Genomic DNA, 21,458 nt, shown 5'->3' with positions numbered 1-21,458 from the left:
AGTGCCACCTATTGTCGGAGAAAGCACGTTGAGTAACTGATAGTGACGTCACTGCCCATATGAGGCCTTATAACATAAATTTCTTCATAAATAGCGAAATAATATTCCGATTTGAAAGTACTTTGGTAAATCGATAAAGATTGACGGAAATATGTTATATGAGGTCAAACGAAGGCATTCGTAATAATACTATAGACGTCAAAGTTTTCCGCGGTTTGTTGGCGTGACCAGATGAAAACTAGGGGCAAATTGCAGTGGCATCTCTTAAGTACGTGTTCTTTAGCACAACTTTCTAGCTCTTATAGTTCCCGAGATTTTTGCATATTTGTTTTTTCGGGGTTTGTGGGCGTTAGAGTAAGCGTGGCTTGATCAGAACAATTCGCATTGGGAGCATTATAAAAACCTACACGTTTAATCCGAATTGTCTATCTCTTATAGTTACCTAGATATCAGCTTTTATAGAAAATGCGAAAACCGCCTTTTGAGCTTGGTGGGCGTATGGGTGGGTGTGGTGGGTGGGTGTGTAATAGTACCACTTTAAGATGCATCTAAAGATTATATATAATGAATTTCAACTTTCTAGTTCTAATAGTTCCTGAGATTTAAGCAGTTTTACTTTTTCATAATTTGTGGGCGTCAGAGTGGGCGTGGCAGGATGCGGAAATAAACTTGCGCTGCGTATGGACCTCAAGAATCTTGATGCTAATCTTCCCATCTCTTATAGTTCCTGAGATCTCAGCGTTCAGACTGACGGACATGGCTCAATCGTCTTTGCTATTGATACTGATCAAGAATATATATACTTTATAGGGTCGGAAACGCTTCCTTCTACCTGTTACGTACTTTTAATCGAATTTACCCTACGAGTAACGGGTATAACAATACTGAACTGTCAGGAAATGGTAGCAAGTCCGACAAACCCACCACACATCACCGAAAAATGTAGACGGTTGCTTAATGATCAGTATACAAACACTAGGTTGATATAGATAATACCAAAGATTTCTAACGGCTGATAACATTTCTTGCGAAAATTCAACAAACATTAACAACACAGTTTTTAAGGCCCCACGTGGGCAATGCCATTATCAACTGTAACATACCTTACATGGTTATAAGAACCGTCGCCGTCATGGATTACATGATTTTAACAATACATAGCGCTAGTTCACGGTGTTATATTATATTCACATTTTTAAAAAAGGTTACGTTATGGTATTAACATACAAAAAATAATTATAAGTTAAAATTTTATTTAATAATAAAACAGAAATTTATGACATGTTGTATTCCACAGGAATTGCAGGACTGAAAAGGGATCGATAGTGCTTTTTGTGTTTTTTGTCGATCATTGTAATGATAAATAAAATAGTAAGTCCGACATACCCTCATATTATCCATAAGCTCGTCTTGACTCGATGCGTTTTTGAGTTTATTCAAGTCATCCTCAACAATGTGAAGCGATTTTAAAAGCAAATGAACATCCACCATGTCAGCTAATATTAACAAACGTGTTACAGCCGACAATAGGTTTCTGGCTGCACGTACCATATTCCCTCTCTTCATGGAACTGCATGGATCTTCAGAAAATTCTCTGGCTGCAATGCTCATGGCATCTCCAGTTTTTTTTACTTCATCCACAGCGGCTAACATTTCTTGTGTAATGTCTGGATTCTCATAGGCAATCTGTTCGCCTTTTTGAATAAAATTTTCTGTAGCCTTTTCAACCGCTGCAACTAACGCACTGGCACGTTTTGATTTTCCTAAAATTAAAAAAGGTGTTGGAGCAGTAGATTAAGTTTTATTGTTAGTTTTAAGGATAGATGAAAAGAAATAATTAATTGAATACGCAGCCAAAATGTAAACAAATCACCTTAAACCAATGTACAAAAGCTTATCAGTTTCACTCAATCTTGAGCATAGCCGAGTTGTTGTGATCTAAATGATAAGCTTTTCTGTTCGTGGCTATGCGAAATGTTATGCTGCTCTCGGGAGAACATTAACCGATCGAACCTCGAAGCAGCTGGCAGCAATAAACTTTGGAATCAACTTCGTTTCGTTCGTTTCGCTTTTTTTGGAAATTCCCCAGCCGCTAGTCGCAAGTCTTTTTTTTGCTTAAATTTTAAAAGTAATTTTTCCGGGAAAACTCTCCCGGATTTTCATGGCGCCCGAACAGGGACTACGGCTAGTTTTGTTATTAATTTTCGCGTCGGAAAAACAATCAAAAAACAGTGCACCTCTCGTCGTCTCGGCATCTGTTTAGTTTTTTAAATTTGTTGGCGAAAATTCTAGCTGGTGGAATTCGGCGAAGCAGTGAAATGTTGGCGAAAGCAGTTGGGTACGGAAGGAAAGTGCTTGGAAAATTATGCCTAACAACAACCAGGTATTCAGTGCCAAAAATTAAAAGTTGTGAGCACTCCACTTTATGTGTGTATGCGTCCATTTTACATGGTATTAATTCTTGGCACCTTTATATTAGAAATATTATTACACCCCAAATATACCCTAACTTCCGAATAATAAAATAAAAAAGTAAACTGCCTTTGACAAAACTTACGGTGTTTTAAATTTTGCGAGAATTTGAAAATTTTATGTGCGTTATATACATACGGTGCAACTGCAAAAGTACAGCTATATCTACATACATATGTACAAACATACCAGCGTTTCGCCGCCAATTTCGATTCCCTTTTGTGCATTTGCAGAGCAGTTATTTGTCTGCTATATATAAGTGTCAGTGGCTTCTATGCTGTACATATGTATGTACATATGTAGAACAATACATCGGTTAATTTTTAGCGCCAATTGCAGCGGCAGTGGTTTTCAAACTGTATATAGCCAACAGTTCCTCCAAAACTCGGCAGTGAATTTAAGCCCTGCTCACAGTTTTATGTTTATATGTACATATTTGCCTAGATATTAATTCGGTGAATATTCAAAGATTCGGCCTGGAGAAAAAGTTTAATACATTTGTTGGTTTTTTTGTCGGTGTTTGTGGGCATCTTTAACCCGTATGGGATCCACTTAAATAGTTTGGACAATTTATTTGTCAAATGAAATGCAACATTTGTGCATTTTTCGGCTTTGGTTAAACGGCAAATACACATACAAACGTATTTTGTGCATTTTGGTGGTGCTTCTGCGCACATTTAACCCTTATCCAACCCAATAAATTTTTTTGGAGAAATTAAATTTTTTTTTAATTTTTAAAATTTAAAATTTAGATATTGTTGGAAATTTATTAAGGAAGCATTTTGAGCATTTTGGAAATAAATTTATTTAACCCTTGTGTCCGACTGTTTTTACTTGGAGTATTTTATTTTTTTATATTAACCTAAAATGTCTGAGAAAGAAAAGGAATCATCGTCAAAGCCTAGTGCTAAACTAATAGTGGCTATGCAAAAACACGGCAGGGTAATGAGTGACATTCAACGTATGAGAACGTCATTCGAGAAAAAAACCATTTCATTCGATAGGTTTCAAATGGAATACCGAATGCAACTTCTCGAATCATATTGCGAGAAATTGATAGATATTCAAGGAGATATCGATGTGTTAAATCCAGTGAATGATTTAAGAGCGTCTGTTGAGGAGATGTGCATAATTACAAAAGCGTTATATCGGTCCGCAATGAGAGAATGCGAGCCTCAGAGACTTAGTCAAAGTGATATAGGTGGTTATCGTCATTCGTCTCAGTTGCCAAAAATGAATCTACCGAAATTTAGTGGAAAACATTCAGACTATAAAAATTTTATAAGTCTTTTCGAGAGTTTAGTTCACAACGACCCATCTCTAACAAATATAGAGAAATTTAACCATTTGCTAACATGTCTAACCGATGATGCATTAGGTACTGTGAAAGCTTTTCAAATTTCGGATCTAAATTATGAGAAGGCATTGGCTAATCTAAAAAACGTGTACGATAATAAATGTTTGATCTTTTTTGACACGATTTCTCAGCTGTTTGACCTCCCGCAAGTATCAAAACCCTCTGCATCAGGCTTGAGGTCTCTTATAGATGAAATATCGGCCCTCTACGCATCGTTACAGTCCTTGGGTAGTGAAAAGGAAATAAACAACGCAATTTTTATTCACATAGCAATGTCTAAAGTAGATCACACAACAAAATCCTGATTTGAGGAACAGCTAGATTATAATACGCTGCCTACATGGTCTGATTGTGCGACTCTGTTGAATCGGCGATATCAACATTTAGCTGCTGAAGAGTCAACCAAAAGTAAAGGGAAGAATTTGAATATCACTACTGTAGGGAAGAACGACTCTGTAGTACGGCACAAAGTCCACGCCTCGATTCATTCTCGCGTCAATGCTCATAGTTTCGCTACCGATTTTTGGGTATCAAGCTCCATTTCATCATATCAACCAGATAACGAAGTCAATTGTGCACAGTGGAAAATTCCAGCAAATATTGAATTAGCAGACCCTCGTTTTCACAAGCCTGCAAAAGTAGACTTACTAATTGGGCAGAATCCTTTTTCGAACTTCTCAGCGTAGGTCAAATAAAATTGGGTTCAGAACATCCTTCAATACAGAAAGCTTTATTAGGATGGATTGTTTCGGGAAAGTACACTCAACGCGTATCAAATAATGCTCAAGTATGCAGCGTCACTTGTAGTGAAAATATAAGTTCTCTCGACTCTCTTGTAGAACGTTTTTGGGAATTGGAACACGTCCCGGAGAGATCGAAGGCTGTGTATACAGCTGAACAAGTTGTTTGCGAGCAGCACTTTGAGAAAACAGTACACAGGCTTTCGTCAGGTCGTTTTAAGGTTAAGTTGCCATTTAATACAAATCCTAGTGTTTTAGGCTTATCCTTCGAAACGGCAAGGCGAAGATTTCTTGCGTTGGAGCGCAAGCTTGCAAATAATCGCGAGTTACATGACATGTATCAAGAGTTTATGAAAGAGTATCTTAACCTTGGGCATATGTCGCTGCTTCCAACACCTCCTCCAGGACAACACTATTACATTCCACATCAATGTGTCCTGAGACCTGATAGTAGCACCACAAAGTTGCGAGTTGTTTTTGACGCTTCAAGTAAAACGTCAACCTCGATCTCATTAAATGAGACTCTAATGGTGGGTGCAACGATTCAGAGGGAGCTTTACGCTATTTTGGCAAGATTTCGATTACACAAATATGCCTTGACTGCTGATATCTCGAAGATGTATAGGCAAGTTAACATTGCCAATGAAGACAGAAATTTCCAACTTATCGTGTGGAGGGAAAAGTCGACGCAAGCTCTCCAAACCTATCGCCTCAACACTGTCACTTATGGAACAGCCTCTGCTCCATTTTTGGCCATTCGTTGCCTCTTTGAACTGGCAAAAATTTACTCTGAGTCACATCCTGTCGCATCAGAGGTAATTTCAAGTGACTTCTATGTAGACGATATGCTCACAGGAGCAAACATTTTAGAAGAGTTGGAAGTCATTCGCAAAGAAGTGACCAAGGTGTTAGAGTTCGGGGGTTTCCAGCTGGCCAAATGGGCAACAAATCACCCGAGTTTGATGACTAACCAGGGATCAGAAAAATCGCTTATGTTCAACACTTCCGAGTCTGTGAAAACGCTTGGGATGAGATGGAACCCTCAGAGTAATGCCTTTCATTATAGTTTGGAGGATTCGTTTCAGTCCCTACCACCAACTAAACGCAACATTTTATCAGTCACAGCCCGTTTGTTTGATCCCTTGGGATTGTTGTGCCCGCTGATCACGAGAGCTAAAATCTTGCTTCAGGAACTGTGGCGACAAAAACTGGATTGGGACGAATCGGTTCCCATGAATTTACATACCAGTTGGAATGAATTCAAACAGAATTTACTAGAAATTGACCGGATATCCATTCCTCGATACATTTGTTTGTCTTCCTATGACAGTGTTCAAATCCACGGATTTGCTGATGCATCAAGCCACGCCTATGGCTGTTGCATTTATATTCGTACCGTGGCTGGGACAAATAGTTTGTCAAGACTGCTGACCGCCAAGTCGAGAGTGTCCCCCCTCAAAACCAAATCAATTCCAAGGCTCGAGCTGTGTGCAGCGCATCTGCTTGCCAAATTATGGGCTTAAGTATTTCCCTTGCTTAACAAATTAGAGTTTGAAAGCATCAACTTCTGGTCGGATTCCCAAGTCACTTTATACTGGCTAAAGAGGGATCCGTCCACTCTAGCTACATTTGTTGCGAATAGTTTCTGAAATTCAAGAGCTCTCAGAGAATGTTGTCTGGCGGCATGTGCCCACGGTGGATAATCCAGCCGATTTAGTATCACGTGGAAGAGATATAGAGGGTTTAAAATGTACGCTATGGGAAAATGGACCAGAATTTTTACTCCGACATCCTAACGAGTGGCCTCGTTCTCATCAGACTGAGCTTTCACCGGAGTTACAGTTGTCCGAGAACAAGAAAATCGTGGCAGTATGTTCCGTCACAACAAATCAACCGAATGTCTTCATTGAGCTTGTTGGAAGATGTTCGTCATTCAATAAACTCCTGCGGATTATGGCATATGTAAATCGGTTTATTCAAGGGAAGAAAAATAATCGCGATATGGTTATTTCGGCTAACGAACTTAAGTTATCGTTTCTAAGAATGGTCCAAGTATATCAAAGAGCTGATTTTGGTTTAGAATATATCAAGCTAGAGAAATCTGAAACTTTAAGCCCACAGCCTCCTATCAAGACTTATGTTGCCGTTTTCGTGTTTTTCGTCAAATGCTGTTCACCTTGAGCTCGTTGTAGATTTATCCACTGACAGCTTCTTATCTGTTTTTAAAAGGTTCGTCGGGAGGAGAGGGCTGCCGCAGAAGATGTACAGCGACAACGCCACGAACTTCGTGGGAGCGAGCAACGTGCTCAAGGATCTGAGCGCAGCGTTTCACCGCAGTCAGGAACAGTTGAGAGGATACGCGACTCAGAGAGGCGTCGAGTGGTATTTCATACCGCCGACGTCACCACACTTCGGAGGACTGTGGGAGGCACCTGTCAAGGCCGCCAAACACCAGCTGCTGCGAGGAGTCGGCAACGCCAAGCTGACAGCGGACGAGCTCAGCACCCACCTGGTCGAGGTAGAAGCGCTGCTCAATTCTCGACCAATCGCGTCGCCAGGCAACGATCCCAACGATGGAGAGGCCCTGATTCCAGGACATCTGCTTATCGGACAGCCTCTAATCACGCTGCCGCAAGAGTCCGGCACAGGCGGAATCTCCAGCAAGGCCAGTTGCGGATATTTGAGGCGGTGGCGAATGCTGTCCGATCTCAAGCAGCAGTTTTGGGCCAGCTGGTCCAAGGACTACATCGCCAGCCTGCAGCATCGCAACAAGTGGTGCGTCGAGGGCCGCGATCTGGAGGTCGGATGCCTGGTGCTCGTGCACGAGGACAACATGCCCCCGCAAAGGTGGCTTACAGGCCGCGTGGTGGCAACAACAGTCGGTGAGGACGGAAGAGTGCGTGTGGCGGAGGTACGGACGTCAGGAGGCGTCATCAAGCGCGCCATCCACAAGCTGGCATTGCTGCCAGAAAGCAACGCTCCTAACGAGGAGGTTAAAGCGCCGGAGGCCTTCAACGGGGCCGGAATGTTGGAGCAGTAGATTAAGTTTTATTGTTAGTTTTAAGGATAGATGAAAAGAAATAATTAATTGAATACGTAGCCAAAACGTAAACAAATCACCTTAAACCAATGTACAAAAGCTTATCAGTTTCACTCAATCTTGAGCATAGCCGAGTTGTTGTGATCTAAATGATAAGCTTTTCTGTTCGTGGCTATGCGAAATGTTATGCTGCTCTCGGGAGAACATTAACCGATCGAACCTCGAAGCAGCTGGCAGCAATGAACTTTGGAATCAACTTCGTTTCGTTCGTTTCGCTTTTTTTGGAAATTCCCCAGCCGCTAGTCGCAAGTCTTTTTTTTGATTAAATTTTAAAAGTAATTTTTCCGGGAAAACTCTCCCGGATTTTTAAAAGGAAAGCCCATTAAAGATCTTAGTAATTACAATATTTTATTTATGACTGATATATTTCCTCGCTGTAAAAAAGTATATATTATATTTTAAATATTAATGTTTTAACATTTTGAGTGCTACTTTGGACTTTCAAAGCCTCGTAATAACTAGCCATCCCATTCTGATCATATGAATTCTGACATCTACAAAATTATTTCATATTCAAAATGCAGATTCAAATCTGTCAATACAGTCAAGAAAACAAAACAAATCCGTTATATTCTACGAGTAACTGGTATAAACATTCCTGTAAAGGACTTATGCTGGTGTCGAACTTAATTTGACAGTACGGATATTCGAAATTCGTGCTAGATAAGATAACCATTTTAGTCTGTACAAGAAGTAACTATATAGCCGAGTGCAATTTTAAAATATTAATTTTTCTAGTAGAAATTGACAATGGTGACTGATAATGACGTCACTACCATGTGAGGCCTTATAAGCTACATTTCTTAACAAATAACATTTTAATATCATGGACGCCATAGTTTTCCTCGTTTTGTGGGCTACAATTTTTCGCTGTTGAGGTGGGTGTGGCCAGATAATGATACCGCCTTGAGATGCGCTGGCATCAAAGGAATGTAAGGCTTTATAACCTACATTTCTTCATAAATAGCGAAATAGTGCATCGATTTAACTTTTTGGTAAATCGATAGATATTCACAATATATAATACAGGGTGACAATAAATAACCCGGACAAGCTTTGAAGCAATCTATTGTAAATGTGTTATGATGCAGCCCTTAAATAAATGCATTTATCGATAGCTTTTACTTTTCTGAAAGAAATATATTTACATTTTTGTGATTGCCATCAATTTGATATTTGTTTCGGGATGTCTAACAATCGTTGTGCAATTTTAAAACTGTTTAAACAAGGAAATCAATCAATGCGACATTGTTCGTTTGCTTGGCATACCAAAACAAACGGTCTCTGACGCTATCCGGCGATTTAATGAGCTTGGCCATGAAGGTGACCGTCCCAGACGAGGCACACAATGCACCGCTAACACTTCCAGAATTCGCCAGATCGTGAAAAAGCGGGGCACTCGGAATTGTAGAGTCAGAAAAATATCCCGTGAAATCGAGAAAGTGTTCGGTTGATTGCAAAAAATGAACTTAATCTCAAGCCCTACAAGCTCCAAAAAGTGCATCTTCTTACAGATGACAATAAGCGCGTGAGACTCCAAAGATGCCGCCAGCTAAAGCGTCGGCGCACAATCACCAAAATGACAGAAGCTGGTCGGCTGAAGCTCCAGAATCTTCTGCAATAATCGAGCGCCGTCAATGTGAACAGTCTTTAATGGTTTGGGGAGGAATATGCGCAACCGGCAAAACACCCCTTGTTTTCATCGATCAAGGGGTCAAAAGCAATCAGGAAGTGTACCGCCGGGACATTTTGGAAACTGTTGTGATTCCTTGGGCCCAGCAGCACATCGGTGATACGGAGTGGACGTTTCAACAGGATTCAGTGCCAGGCCCATAGAGCCAAATTAACTCAGGACTGGTGCAAAGCCAATTTTCCGGACTTTATCACATCCGATGGACTATAGTGTGTGGTCTATTTTCGAATCCAGGGCATGTGATAAACGCCACATAAGTTTGGAGGCGCTGAGGCAATCATTGCTCCGAGAATGGGTTCCATTATCGAAAGAAGACCTGCGGCCCATTGCGCTAAATTTCCAGAAACTTTTAGGGTTCTGCATAGCAGCCCAAGGAAGCCACTTCAAAACTGGCTGAATATATGTTAACACAATACCTATTTAATAGTTGTGTATCTGCATTTTTTCTCAAATACAGTTCCTTAAAAAGTTATGATCAAAAATTTTTTTCTGGGTTATTTATTGTCACTCTGTACAAGGTCAAACGAGGACATACACTATGATATTCTAGACGCCACAGTGGGTTTGTGGGCGTTAGAATAGGTCTGGCTAGAAAAAGATTCGCATTTAAGGCATCATAAAAATCTACGTGCTTAATCGGAACTTTCTATCACTTAATGCGAAAACCGTCTTTCGCGTATGAGTGGGTGTTCCCGGATAATGGTACCACCATAATATGCCCTGGCACCTCAAGATCATACATACTGAATCTCTTTCTAGCTTTAATAGTTCGTGAGATTTTAGCGATTTTAGTTTTTCGTGATTTGTGGGCGTTGCAGTGGGCGTGGCAAGATGCTGAAATAAACTCGCGCTGCATATGGACCTGTTACATACTTTTCACCGAATCTGATATACTATTTCACTCTACGTGTAACGGATATAAAAACAATTTTCTAGTAGTCAACAAAAACCAAGTTTATCAATTCTATGAAGATTTTTTTCGTGAGCACAAAATACGCTGCGAGCAACTATCTATGGGGTTTCGGCTTTTAAATCAAGCTTTAAAATTGGGCCTATAATTCCGTCCCGCTAGACAATGGACGGGAACTGTAAACAACTAAAATATGTTTGGTACTGACTAATCAGCAACACTTCCCCAGATTTCTTTGAGAAAAATCCAAGACAGGGAAAGCTAAAGCCGAGTGTATACCAACATATGTGCATACATACATATAGGTAAATGCACATTTTCATTTTCCAAGCCGGATGTTTTGTTAAAAGAAATATTAGATTTCCATTCGTCACAAAATATTAATTGTTCCCAGTACTTGAAATTCCGGTCCTAGTAGGTACAGTGTTTATTCGTACACCCATAAGTCGCAAGTTTATTCCTTAATAACTCGAGAAATACGTAACTGAAATTGAAATGCAATATCTCAAATGAAAGATATACATTTCGAGCAAATATTTTAAACATAAAATTAACAAGTTTTAACTTAAATACTAGATAATTTCCTTGACAACGCAAGTCATTTTTTTGCGCACAAAAATTATTCGTACACTTCTCACTCTTGACTTCTTTTTCTGAATTTAACGGCAATCTGCGATTCTTTTTTGTTAACTGTACTTCGGAGCAAGCTTCAATGTACTATTTTTAAAGATGAGATCTCAGGAACTATAAGAGATACAAATGAGATGAGATCTCAGGAACTATAAGAGATACAAAGTTCATATTCAAAGTTCTTCATGGTTAATCTCAACTTTGTATCTCTTATAGTTCCTAAAATCTCAGTGTTCATACAGACAGACGGACAAGCAGACTGGCTCAATCGTCTTCGCTACTCATCCTGATCAGAATATATACTTTATAGGGTCGGAGACGCTTCCTTCTACCTGTTACATACTTTTCATCGAATCTAATATACCCTTTTACTTTACGAGTAACGGGTCGTAGTTAACCCAAAATTGGTAGAATTAGTGTCAAGTCACCTTCCACAATGCAAAGTGTGATAAAAAAAATACATAAACACTGGAGAATTGGCTGTAGAACATAAAAAAGCTGGAAGGCTCCACATCATGACACCACGGGAGAACCATAAATTGGAAATACAGAATTACAAAATCCCAGAACAACAATTCTTAAAACCCTGGAGAAGCCTTCAGAAAAAAATTGTACCCAAACCATCCGGAACACCCTACACAATGCTGGTTTACATGGTAGAGTTGTTCCTAAAAACCAATTGATTTCTGATTATAACAAAAATGCGTTTGGAGATCGCAAAAGAGCATGTAAGCAAGCCGGAATCATTTTGGGAGAACAATATACTTATTTTGGACACGGCGGTCCTTTTAAAGTATGTCGAAAGGCAAATGAAGTCATGAAGGAAAAAACTTTATCCCAACTGTTAAGCAGGTTGGCAAGAATATAATGGGCATAATGTATAGCTGCAGGTGGAGTGGGTTGAATGGTCTTTAAAGAAGATAAAATTAGTAAAAAGCGTCTTTCGTATATCAATAAGACCCGAACGACCCGAAATATTCGTCGTATTTAGTGCATGAGTGGCTTTTATATCACTGCAAGAAGCAAAAACCGACTCTACAATCAGCAGATTGGAACTCCATAGAACATTTATGGGATATCATCTAGAAAAGGACAACATATCCTCGAAGGAATTTTTAAAAACCGCATTCATACCTGAATGGGATTCAATAAATGCTGACGAGACGAGCAACTTTATAAAAAGCATGTGTCGACGTTAACAAGCTTCCATTAAAGCCAACGAAGGACCCACTAAAGATTAAAATCATGAAATCTTTGGAATTGTTGTTTTTTATCAACATTTTATGAAGTGTACGTAAAATAATGACTTTTTTGTGCTATTAAGGAAATTATCTAGTATTTTAGTTAAAACTTGTTAATTTTATGTTTAAAATATATGCTCCAAATATATATCTTTTATTTGAGATATTACATTTCTATTTCCGTTACGTATTTCTCGAGATATTAAGGAATAAAGTTGCAACTCATGGGTGTATGATTAAATTATGTGCCGACTGTATTAGCAAAGGAAATACGCCTTTATTTGTTACGGTTGAAATTAATAGTATCTTTCTTGTACTTCTAATGTCTAAACTATGATGTGGGGATTTTTCCCATTTTCTTTAAGAATTTTCCTGATGGTCAATGATTTAGGACGGCCAAAATGAAGAATATTTTCCAAGGAAGGTTTACTTTATATATAATATTTTTGATAGTTAAGGGACTTCACTCGAACATTTTACAAAGGTATTTAAGAGTTTTTCCCGAGTTTTTTATGGTATTAATAAATTTTTATTTGGGATTCATTTAACTCTGTTCGCTGTTGGCATTTTTCTTTTTAGCAGATATACACCTATATGACCTTCACAATCTTTGGGTTTCGTAGAATTCAGTCACTAAAATAGTAAAGAAACCAAATTCGAAGGAAAAAAAACAACTCAATCAAAAAAAAAAAAACTTAAAAAAATACAATTATTTTGTGGTGCAACGAATACTTTTTTGAGCATAAAAACGACTTAACATTTCTGTCGATAACTTTCTATAGAAAGTTGGTTGGCAGTAATGTTACTAACTAAAAATTAAGGCAATTTAGACGACAAGCTTATTTCGTGCAAGCTGTAAAAACTACTGTAACTTTCATAATTCCTAATTTTAATAATTGATTTGACTTCCATTATTTTTCTTGACGACGATTTTCGAAGGATTCGCCCAATTTTTTTTTGATTTCCATGGGAATTTCAACCCATTCTTCCTATGGGGCAATTTTCATTTTCATTTTTGTTGGAAATTTGCCTTTTCCGAATTGACATGACTAAAATATTCCACAAATATTCTATCACTTTTAAGTCACGAGACTGTAATGAACTGCACATGGGGGCAGTTCCAGACCAACTAAAGCGAGTGCGCTTGGGGTCATTACCTTGGTAGAATCGGAACCTATCCTTTATTCCCAAAGTTTCTGTACTTTGCACCAAATTTTCTTTCAAAATAGTTCAATATTTATTGGCATCCATGATTTTTCCTTCACTTTTCGGACAATACGTCTCTCCTCGTGGTCATTAAAAATTGTGTTCGGAGCATCACGGCCCTTATCAGCCACCCGATTCTCGCAAAAAAGCCTTTGGGTTATGTATGGGTTTGTACTAGGGCTTGGCAACCATTTCCTGGGTTTTCCCATCCTTAAAATGTTTAAGGACTAATTCGCTTTGCTCAATAGTTGTTCGTGGCGTCATAGTTTGAAAATCCTCGTTAATCCATAATTTTTGGGTGCCCCCAGCCTCGAAAACTTATAAATATGCTTTTGTTAATATATTTTTACTAGTATTAAGAAAAAACAATGGATTTAAAAGTCGCAGTTTACCATTAAAATTCTTGCACGAAATAAGCTTGTGCTTTTTGTATGAAAAATTCTTTTGTTTTTTAAATTAGTAAAAACTTATTATTTTAATAATATGCGACATTCTTAACATTAAATTTAAATTAAATTTTTTTGATATCTCTTCTGGTTCAGTACCAGTATCGAATTTAAATTTCGATTTATTCTTGCACGAAATAAGCTTGGAGCCAGTGTATATGCAGAAGTACATATGTATGTATGTACAAGCGCCTGTACACAATTATATGTATTGTATATGTGGGTATATCAACACTTTCATACTACTTTATATACATTTTAATTTTGCAAGCAGTTACTTTATATCAGTACATGGATACTTCATTAAGAAATTCTTCACAAATGGATTGAAAACAATAATTGATTTACCTTTTTTCTTTTTGCTTGGACCCTTAGTATTCACAAGAGTTGTTACTTGTAGTACAAGGGGCTCTAGTGTTTTCTCTACTGACATTGTACGAATTTCCAAATTTTTGGGATCCCATTTCAGAGCTATTTGCCCAAAATCAGTTAAAGTTCCCATCTTGTTCGGTTTAAGCATCAATTTCTTATATATTTAGGAATCGTTTATCAAGCGTTGACGCCTTTTTTAATGAAACTTTTGTTGTAGGGTTTGGGATTTGATGTGGCCATATATCCAAATGATCTAGTCCCACCCTACACATCCCATTTTAACAAAATGTAACCTTATATTCCCACTGGTTGCATTCAAGGCCCCGAAATAGAGCAGAGTACATTATCTCTGCGAAACAGTTAAAATATTTCTGGATTTCTGGAAAATGTCTTGAAATTGAAGACGCCTTTCGAAAAAAGTAATATTCGGGTATTAGCTGCCGAATGGTTACCTTATTGGGGTTTGACAAGCTATCTTAAAAAGTAGTAACTGTAATGCACAGAATAATTACAATTACATGAACACAATTGAGCGTTGTAAACTATTAAACTAACAAATTCGATGTTGCCCACTGCATTCAAAAGTAAAGATTTTATGTTATTATGATATGTGTTAGCATTTGCATTAGATTTTTTTTATTTTTAATATCGATAACTTACAGTGAAAGCCTAACCCGTGTAATCTTATAGTATAGTTGTAACAATCCTACTTTTTGAGAATCGATTCTATTCGATTCAATTGTTAAAAAGATCGATATAAATCGAAAACGAAAAAAAAAATTTTTAATGGTAAAGGCACTTTTTGCTACAAAATGGTAAGGAAAACCACGATTTTACAGTACAAACAAAAGTAAAATTCGTTAAAAAAATTGTTTGAGATCCATGGTTCTGGTTATATATTTAAAGCCCATGAGTTTTTATTTGTGAGTATAAGCTTGTCTACGTTTTTTGTTTTCTAGGACGCTCTGCGATTGGTGACTATGCATCCAGCGCGGACAACAATCTACATTATTTATTTGAAAAACGAACACAGTTATCAATCTCTCTTTTTTCCGCAGCACCAACACACATTGATTCTCGAGATGATTAATATTTATTAGTCTACTTGAGTTATATTACTTTAAAATAATTTTTTTGCTTACTTAAGTTTCTTAAGTTCTAACAGCGTGTTAGAGCTGCCGGATCACTAAAGTTCCTATTAACAGCAGACCTCTTTACATATATAGATATATTATATTGTATTCGTTACAAATTATGGAACAGTTAAAAGGAAGCGTTTCCGACTCTATAGAGTATATGTAAATTAGAAGATAGCTGGTAACTTTCGTTATGTCGTCAGCGGGAGGGGGTGAGCCAGGCCGGTCGACCTAGTGTTCTTCCTTCCTTCTTTAGGGGTTGTGAAGCGCTCCAGGCAGGTGCGCCTAGCAGACTTCTTTCACTTGTTGAGTGTTACGTAGGGAGGAACTACCTCCGTTATCGTTGGCCCTTAAGGCACAACAACCAATAATAATAAAAGTAATTTTCTGTGTATCGGCGGTGCCGGAATTCCTATACGAGAGCGATGGCTCTGTCTTTATTGAAACTTTAAAATGAACTGAACTTAAAGCTAACATAAAAAGAGAATCATAGCGGCCACTCCAATGGGTAATGCTTGCCGGCTATGCACGGGCTTCCGGCCAGACGCTGTGTCAGCAATTTGGCCGGAGCGAACTCTCGGACAGTCGGTCATTGCCGTCGCCCGGTTGACTTAGTTAACTACTCCCCCCTCAGGATTAAGGCCGCCCTCGGCCGACCCTATTTGGGCGATCATATCCGCTATTTGGGCCGTAGCTCTCCTGGCCTGGATGACTCGCCGATAGGTAAAACCGACGCAGATCAACGCGCAGCATATTGCTCCTGCTACCAGTACTATCTGATGTAAATGATAGTCGTTGATATTCTCCCCGACTCTCCTGATGTGTTCCAGATTACGCTCACTCAAGCGGTGAAGGTACGGAAGACTGAGGATGTTGTGTTCCATAGTAATGTTCAGGGAGGGTGAGCTGGCTACTCCTGGGACCCTTTTCTGGGCTCTGTCATTGTTGACATATCGGGTTTCATTAACCGTGGCACTCTCAGTAAAGGTAATGAGATGCGTGCCTCGTACATGGATGTAAGTGCCATTATCTACACTCACACGTGCCGGACGATCGTTCACGATTATGATGCCTTCATCCACGAGTGACTGGGTGTAGATCGCTGTGCTGGATGTCACAGTGTGCTATGCCTCCAGCGTGGAGCTCTTGTGCGCACGACCTTCTTGACGCCAGCTGGCAAAATGTTGCTCCAGGTGTTGTGGAGCAATTGTCGACCGTGTGAATCGCTCCATTGCAATCAGCTATTATTCTGTCCTCCAGTCTGAGCATCGTGTCATGATGGGACACGGGAAAAACAGTGATTTTAATACATGATGATTTAATTATTGGAAATTTAATGACAAAATGCAAAAGGTTAGCGGATTGTAATATTTTGACGGAAGCAACGGACAATAAGTCTTTGATGGGGGTATTTGTGGGCTCCTCTATCCATATATCTTCTAGGTCTGCATGATCTAATATAGTAGGGCTCACAATGTTGGCCTTGGCTAGAGCTATCGCTAGTAATAAATTTTGCAGCTCCATATTAATCATTCTATTTCGGGATAACAACATCTCATAAAGATGCCCCGTGTCGATTTGGGTTCCCTTGGCTGACCTCAGAAGTGGATTGACAGTGTTAGTAATACTATTGATTTGTTCTTGTACTTTACTATTGATATTTATCTGTCTATTGTTTGCATTTATTAGTTGAAATTCATTGAGTTTGATTTTTTCTAAATCCTCTGCGTCTGGCGTTCCTGCCACTACCTTTAACACGGCTCCTAGGAAATCCAAACTCCTAGCTACTCTGTGGTGGATGCTCAACGAGTCGAGCAGGTCACGCAGATGAGCGACATCGACGCTCAAAAGTTTCTGCATGTGTGACTGGGGAAACATGCTGGTCATGCCATCCGTTTCTTCCACCACACGCCTATATTCGGAGAGATTCGCCGAGTGGGTTACGGATGGGAATTCTTCCCAACTTAAAATTCTACCATCAATGATGGGAATATATTTGGCCTGGGAGTAGTCCGAGACATGCCCCGATGTTACGGTAAGCAGGACTAACAGGGATACGATTGCGAACCTGTAATATTGGATGTGTTGTAGTGTTTGTTTAAAATATTGCAGCCCTCCACCAAAGCATAAAGAAGAAAACACAATTATAACAAAAATTTACACCAAGTAAACAGGGGTGATAAAATATGGAAAAAACTTATGCCAAGTGGCTAAGGGTGAAAAAATATGGAAAAAAACTTATGCCAAGTGGCTAGGGGTGAAAAAATATGGAAAAAAAACCTATGCCAAGTGGCTAGGTGTAAGCATTAGAAAAAATGAATTATTATCTAATGTTGTCCTTGTGGACCACCCTCCCCTTAATGAGGACCGTGGTCCCCAGGTCTGCTTCAACAGCTTTCTCCTCACACAGTGGTGTGAGTTTGTTGCCAAGCCTTCGGTTTGACTTGACCAAAACTTTTTCGCCGACTTCGAATGTTCTACATTGTCGGGAGGCATTTTCCCTGGCCCTGAGCGAATTTTGTGCCCTAACGATCTTATTCTGGACTTCCGTCTGTGGGTCGTCTGGGTGCTTTTGCACGATATCGACTGGCCGTTTGTCAACGACAGAGTGAATTGATTTATTATATTTGGCGGTTGCCAATAAAATAATTTCCACAGTATCGGTTATCCCCTTGTCGATTTTCAGGCAACGAGCAAGCTCCAAGAGGGTGCTGTGAAAGCGCTCTACCTGCCCGTTTGAGACGCTATGAAGTGGTGGGGCATTTGCAATGCTAACGCCAAAATGGTTGTTAAGCATGGCTGAGATAGTGTGCGAGTTTAACGAAGGTTCATTATCGCAATAGACTACTCTAGCCCTAGGGAAAAAGTTCATGATTTGGAGAATGGCCGGCTTAAGATCCTCGATTGTCCTAGAATGGACATGTTGTACAACTGCAAACTTCGAAAACTTGTCTATGCAAGTAAGGAAGTATTTCTTGTCTGTGGAAAAGATGTCGATGTGTAGCAGTTCTCCCACATGAGAGGGGATCGGAGTCTCGCCTAGCTCATGCTTCTTTGGGTGCCTATCGTACTTGGCTTTCGCACATGTTTTGCAGTTAGCTACAATTTCGGTGGCTAGCTTGGCCATTTTTGGAAAGTAGTACTCGGAAAGTATCTGCTTAACATTTTCCTGGGCCGATCTGTGGGCCCTGTTGTGTTCGACGGTGAGGATTTCCCGTCTCTCAGGAACTGCAAAAATATCCGTCACGCGGTTTTTGCAATGCCAAAACTTGGTGGCTGGAAACTGCCGAACCAATTCGTCCTGTATCATATCCAGCGTGTGCAAGTCACAATGAATGGCGTTTACGCCTTTAGGAACGATTACATCTGCGAGTTCATCAAGTAATGACTCTTTGACATGCCGTCTCTTGTTTCCAAAGAGGACGAAGCAGCGTTTTAACGGAAATTGTGCCTCCTCCAGAGTTATCTGGTTCTGGAAGCAATTCAAAGGCTTGTCCGTGGTTTCAATGGTGTAGGTTAGCGACAGCTCACTGTGAATTGTGGCCGCGCTAGAAAAAGCCTCTTCCTCTTCCACAACGTTAAGTTGCTGTCTTGAGAGGGCATCCGCAACAAAGTTATATTTGCCGGGCTTGTAAAAAATTTTAGCGCCGGACTCGTCGATGCGGGCTTTCCACCTCTTGATTTTCGCATTCGGATTGGATTCCGACACTGCGAAGGTCAACGGTTGGTGGTCAGTAAAGATATTTATATCTTTGACTGCATATAATTAGTGGCGTAATTTGGCCAATGCCCAAACTATAGCTAATAGCTCCCTTTCATTGGTAGCGTAATTAACTTCCCTGTCCTTTAAGGTCCTAGAGATCATTGTTATGGGTCTCCCTTCTTGGGATAGCACTGCGCCAATGCCGTACGCTGAGGCATCTGTCGTTAGATCAAATGCCTTCTGGTAGTCGGGGTATCTGAGGATGACATCCTCAGAAGCCAGAATGTTACGCAGTTTTTGGAAAGCCAGCCGTTGTGGCTCGTTGAACTGCACCTGGATGTTCCTGGATCTGTGACACTGACACTTCCAAGTTCCCCTTTCAAAAGATCAGTGATGGGCCGAGCTATGGACGCAAAATCTTTTATGAAGCATCTATAATAGCTGGCCAAGCCAAGGAATGATCTGACCTCGAATATGTTCTTAGGCTCTGGTAATTCCTGAATGGCCTTTATTTTTTCTGGGTCTGTGGTAGCCCCGTTATTGGTGACTATAAACCCTAAAAAGCTAACGCTTTTCTTGAAAAATTTTGACTTTTCTGTTGATACCCTCATATTTGCATCGTGTAGGCTCTTGAGAACCCAATCTACGTGCCGGATGTGGGAGTTTTCGTCCTCTGAAAAGACGATAACATCATCAACATAGACATAGCAAAATTTGCCAATCTGCTCTCGCAGTATGTCATCAATTGTTCTTTGGAAAATGCTTGGCCGCATTTTTTTAATCCAAATGGCATTCTGCGAAACTCGTACTTTCCCCCGTTAACGGAAAAGGAAGTCTTTTCACGGTCGCATTCTGCCAGCGTGATCTGATGATAACCGGACTTCAAGTCCAGGGTTGTGAAGTACTTGGCCTTGCCTAAGTTTCCTAATATCATCGAGATGTTCGGCATGGGGTACCGATCGGGTATTGTTTTCTCGTTTAGTTTGCGAAAATCCAATACCAAACGCATTTTCCGCCTGCCAGTTTCGTCGGTGCCCTTTTTTGTCTACGACCCATATTGGGTTATTGTAGGGGGACTTCGACTTTTGGATGATGCCATTTTTTAGCAGATCTTGGATTTCGCTATTTACAAAATCAGCTGCCCCCATTGGATATGGGTAAAGTTTGGCATAAATGGGAGTCTCATCAATGGTTCTGATGGTGGCAACCACCGACGTATTGTAGGACAAGGCCTCATTGGGGTCTGCGAAGGTTTTTTTTTCTGTCTCTGAGCATTTTTAAAAATGCTTTTCTGGCCAAAGGTGGTGCATCAGAGCAGTCCACCTCAGTAAAATTTACATCAGGACATGTATGAAAGTCGATGCTCTCTACTTCCGTGCCCCATTTGAGCTGACCGGAGGCCAGACAAAGTGACACCCCTGCCTGTTTTAAAAGGTCAAGGCCGATGATTCCATCAAAAGAGGACAAATCTGGTAAAATGAAGAATGTGGCCTTCAAGTTGAAAATTGACACGAAACATTTCTTCGTGATGTTGGTGACTCCATGGATCGAATGAACCTTGAATGGAGATTCTACCGGGCGGACGCCTTTCAATCCTTCGTATGGTCGAATGAAATCTTTGGCCGCGCCCGTATCAACTAGAAATTTCATGTCAATCCCCGCTACTCTTCGTCTGATGACGGGTAGCAGGGATCTTCCCCTAAAAAATTTATGGCATCCGACTCATACTCATTGATGGCGTCGTCGTCGATTTCTTGTGCCGCGCTAGAGGCCGCTGTGGTGTACGTATCACCAGCTCTGTCAGCGCTCTGGGCAATGTGGTTAACCCTTTGCCTTTTTTGTGGGTTGGCTCTATCGGACGCTGCCTGCCTCCTATTCTGGTATGCCGGAGCTTGTGATGGTTTAAGCATTTTAGACAATGATGGATCCACTTCCATGGGTTCTGGAGTGTGTTCCCGGTGCCTATCGCTGCGTGGGGCAGAGTGCACTTGTGCCTTGTGTTGCTTAGTAAAATGGGGGTTTTTACCGCCACTATGTTGGGAATTAGCCTGAGGGGCAGCCTGCTGACGCTCTTGCGCCTTGGGAAATTGTTTTTTCTTCCTATCTTCTTGGCTTCTTGCAAATGATGATGCAAAGGTATACCTATCATGGTTCGCTTCCACCTCTTGAGCCAAGGCAAGTGCCGATGGCATGTCCTTGGGCTTCGCCGCGAAGAGGACGTCAGTGAGGTTGCGTTTTAATCCAGAGATAAATACGCGAAGGGCATCATCCCGGAATTTTTCGCACAAAACCTGCGCAGCTGAGGCTTCATATGACATGGTCGCCTTGTTGGTGAGGAGGGTGAGTTTCCTTTCAACCTCGTCATAATACTGTAGAAGCGAGAGATTTCCCTGTCTGAGGGTGCCCATCTCCTGCTCTATGACATGCATTGTCCGCTTGTCACTATAAGTAA

The 21,458-nt window shown here is 40.2% G+C and overlaps 2 protein-coding genes across 2 annotated transcripts in view; one reads left to right on the top strand and one right to left on the bottom strand.

The window, feature by feature from the left end:
* Positions 1–14,403, bottom strand: part of LOC108117453 (catenin alpha) — a 60,984-nt gene extending 46,581 nt beyond the window's left edge. The window contains exons 1-2 of the mRNA XM_041819359.1: positions 14,144–14,403; positions 1,387–1,763 (exon numbers count right to left, since the gene is read on the bottom strand). Of these exons, the coding sequence (XP_041675293.1) occupies positions 1,387–1,763; positions 14,144–14,315 (549 nt within the window). The 5' untranslated portion in view covers positions 14,316–14,403. The remainder of the gene's footprint in view (positions 1–1,386; positions 1,764–14,143) is intronic.
* LOC121530373 lies at positions 8,524–9,947 on the top strand. Its single transcript, XM_041819360.1, has one exon. It carries the CDS (start codon positions 9,212–9,214, stop codon positions 9,503–9,505), a length of 294 nt encoding a protein of 97 aa, XP_041675294.1. The 5' UTR covers positions 8,524–9,211; the 3' UTR covers positions 9,506–9,947.
* Positions 14,404–21,458: the final 7,055 nt, after the last annotated feature.

This window comes from Drosophila eugracilis, unplaced genomic scaffold (assembly GCF_018153835.1).
Source record: "Drosophila eugracilis isolate 14026-0451.02 unplaced genomic scaffold, ASM1815383v1 contig_623, whole genome shotgun sequence".
Taxonomy (NCBI): Eukaryota; Metazoa; Arthropoda; class Insecta; order Diptera; family Drosophilidae; genus Drosophila; species Drosophila eugracilis.
The sequence above is the reverse complement of the archived record's forward strand: the minus strand, read 5'-3'. Positions and strand labels throughout refer to the sequence as shown.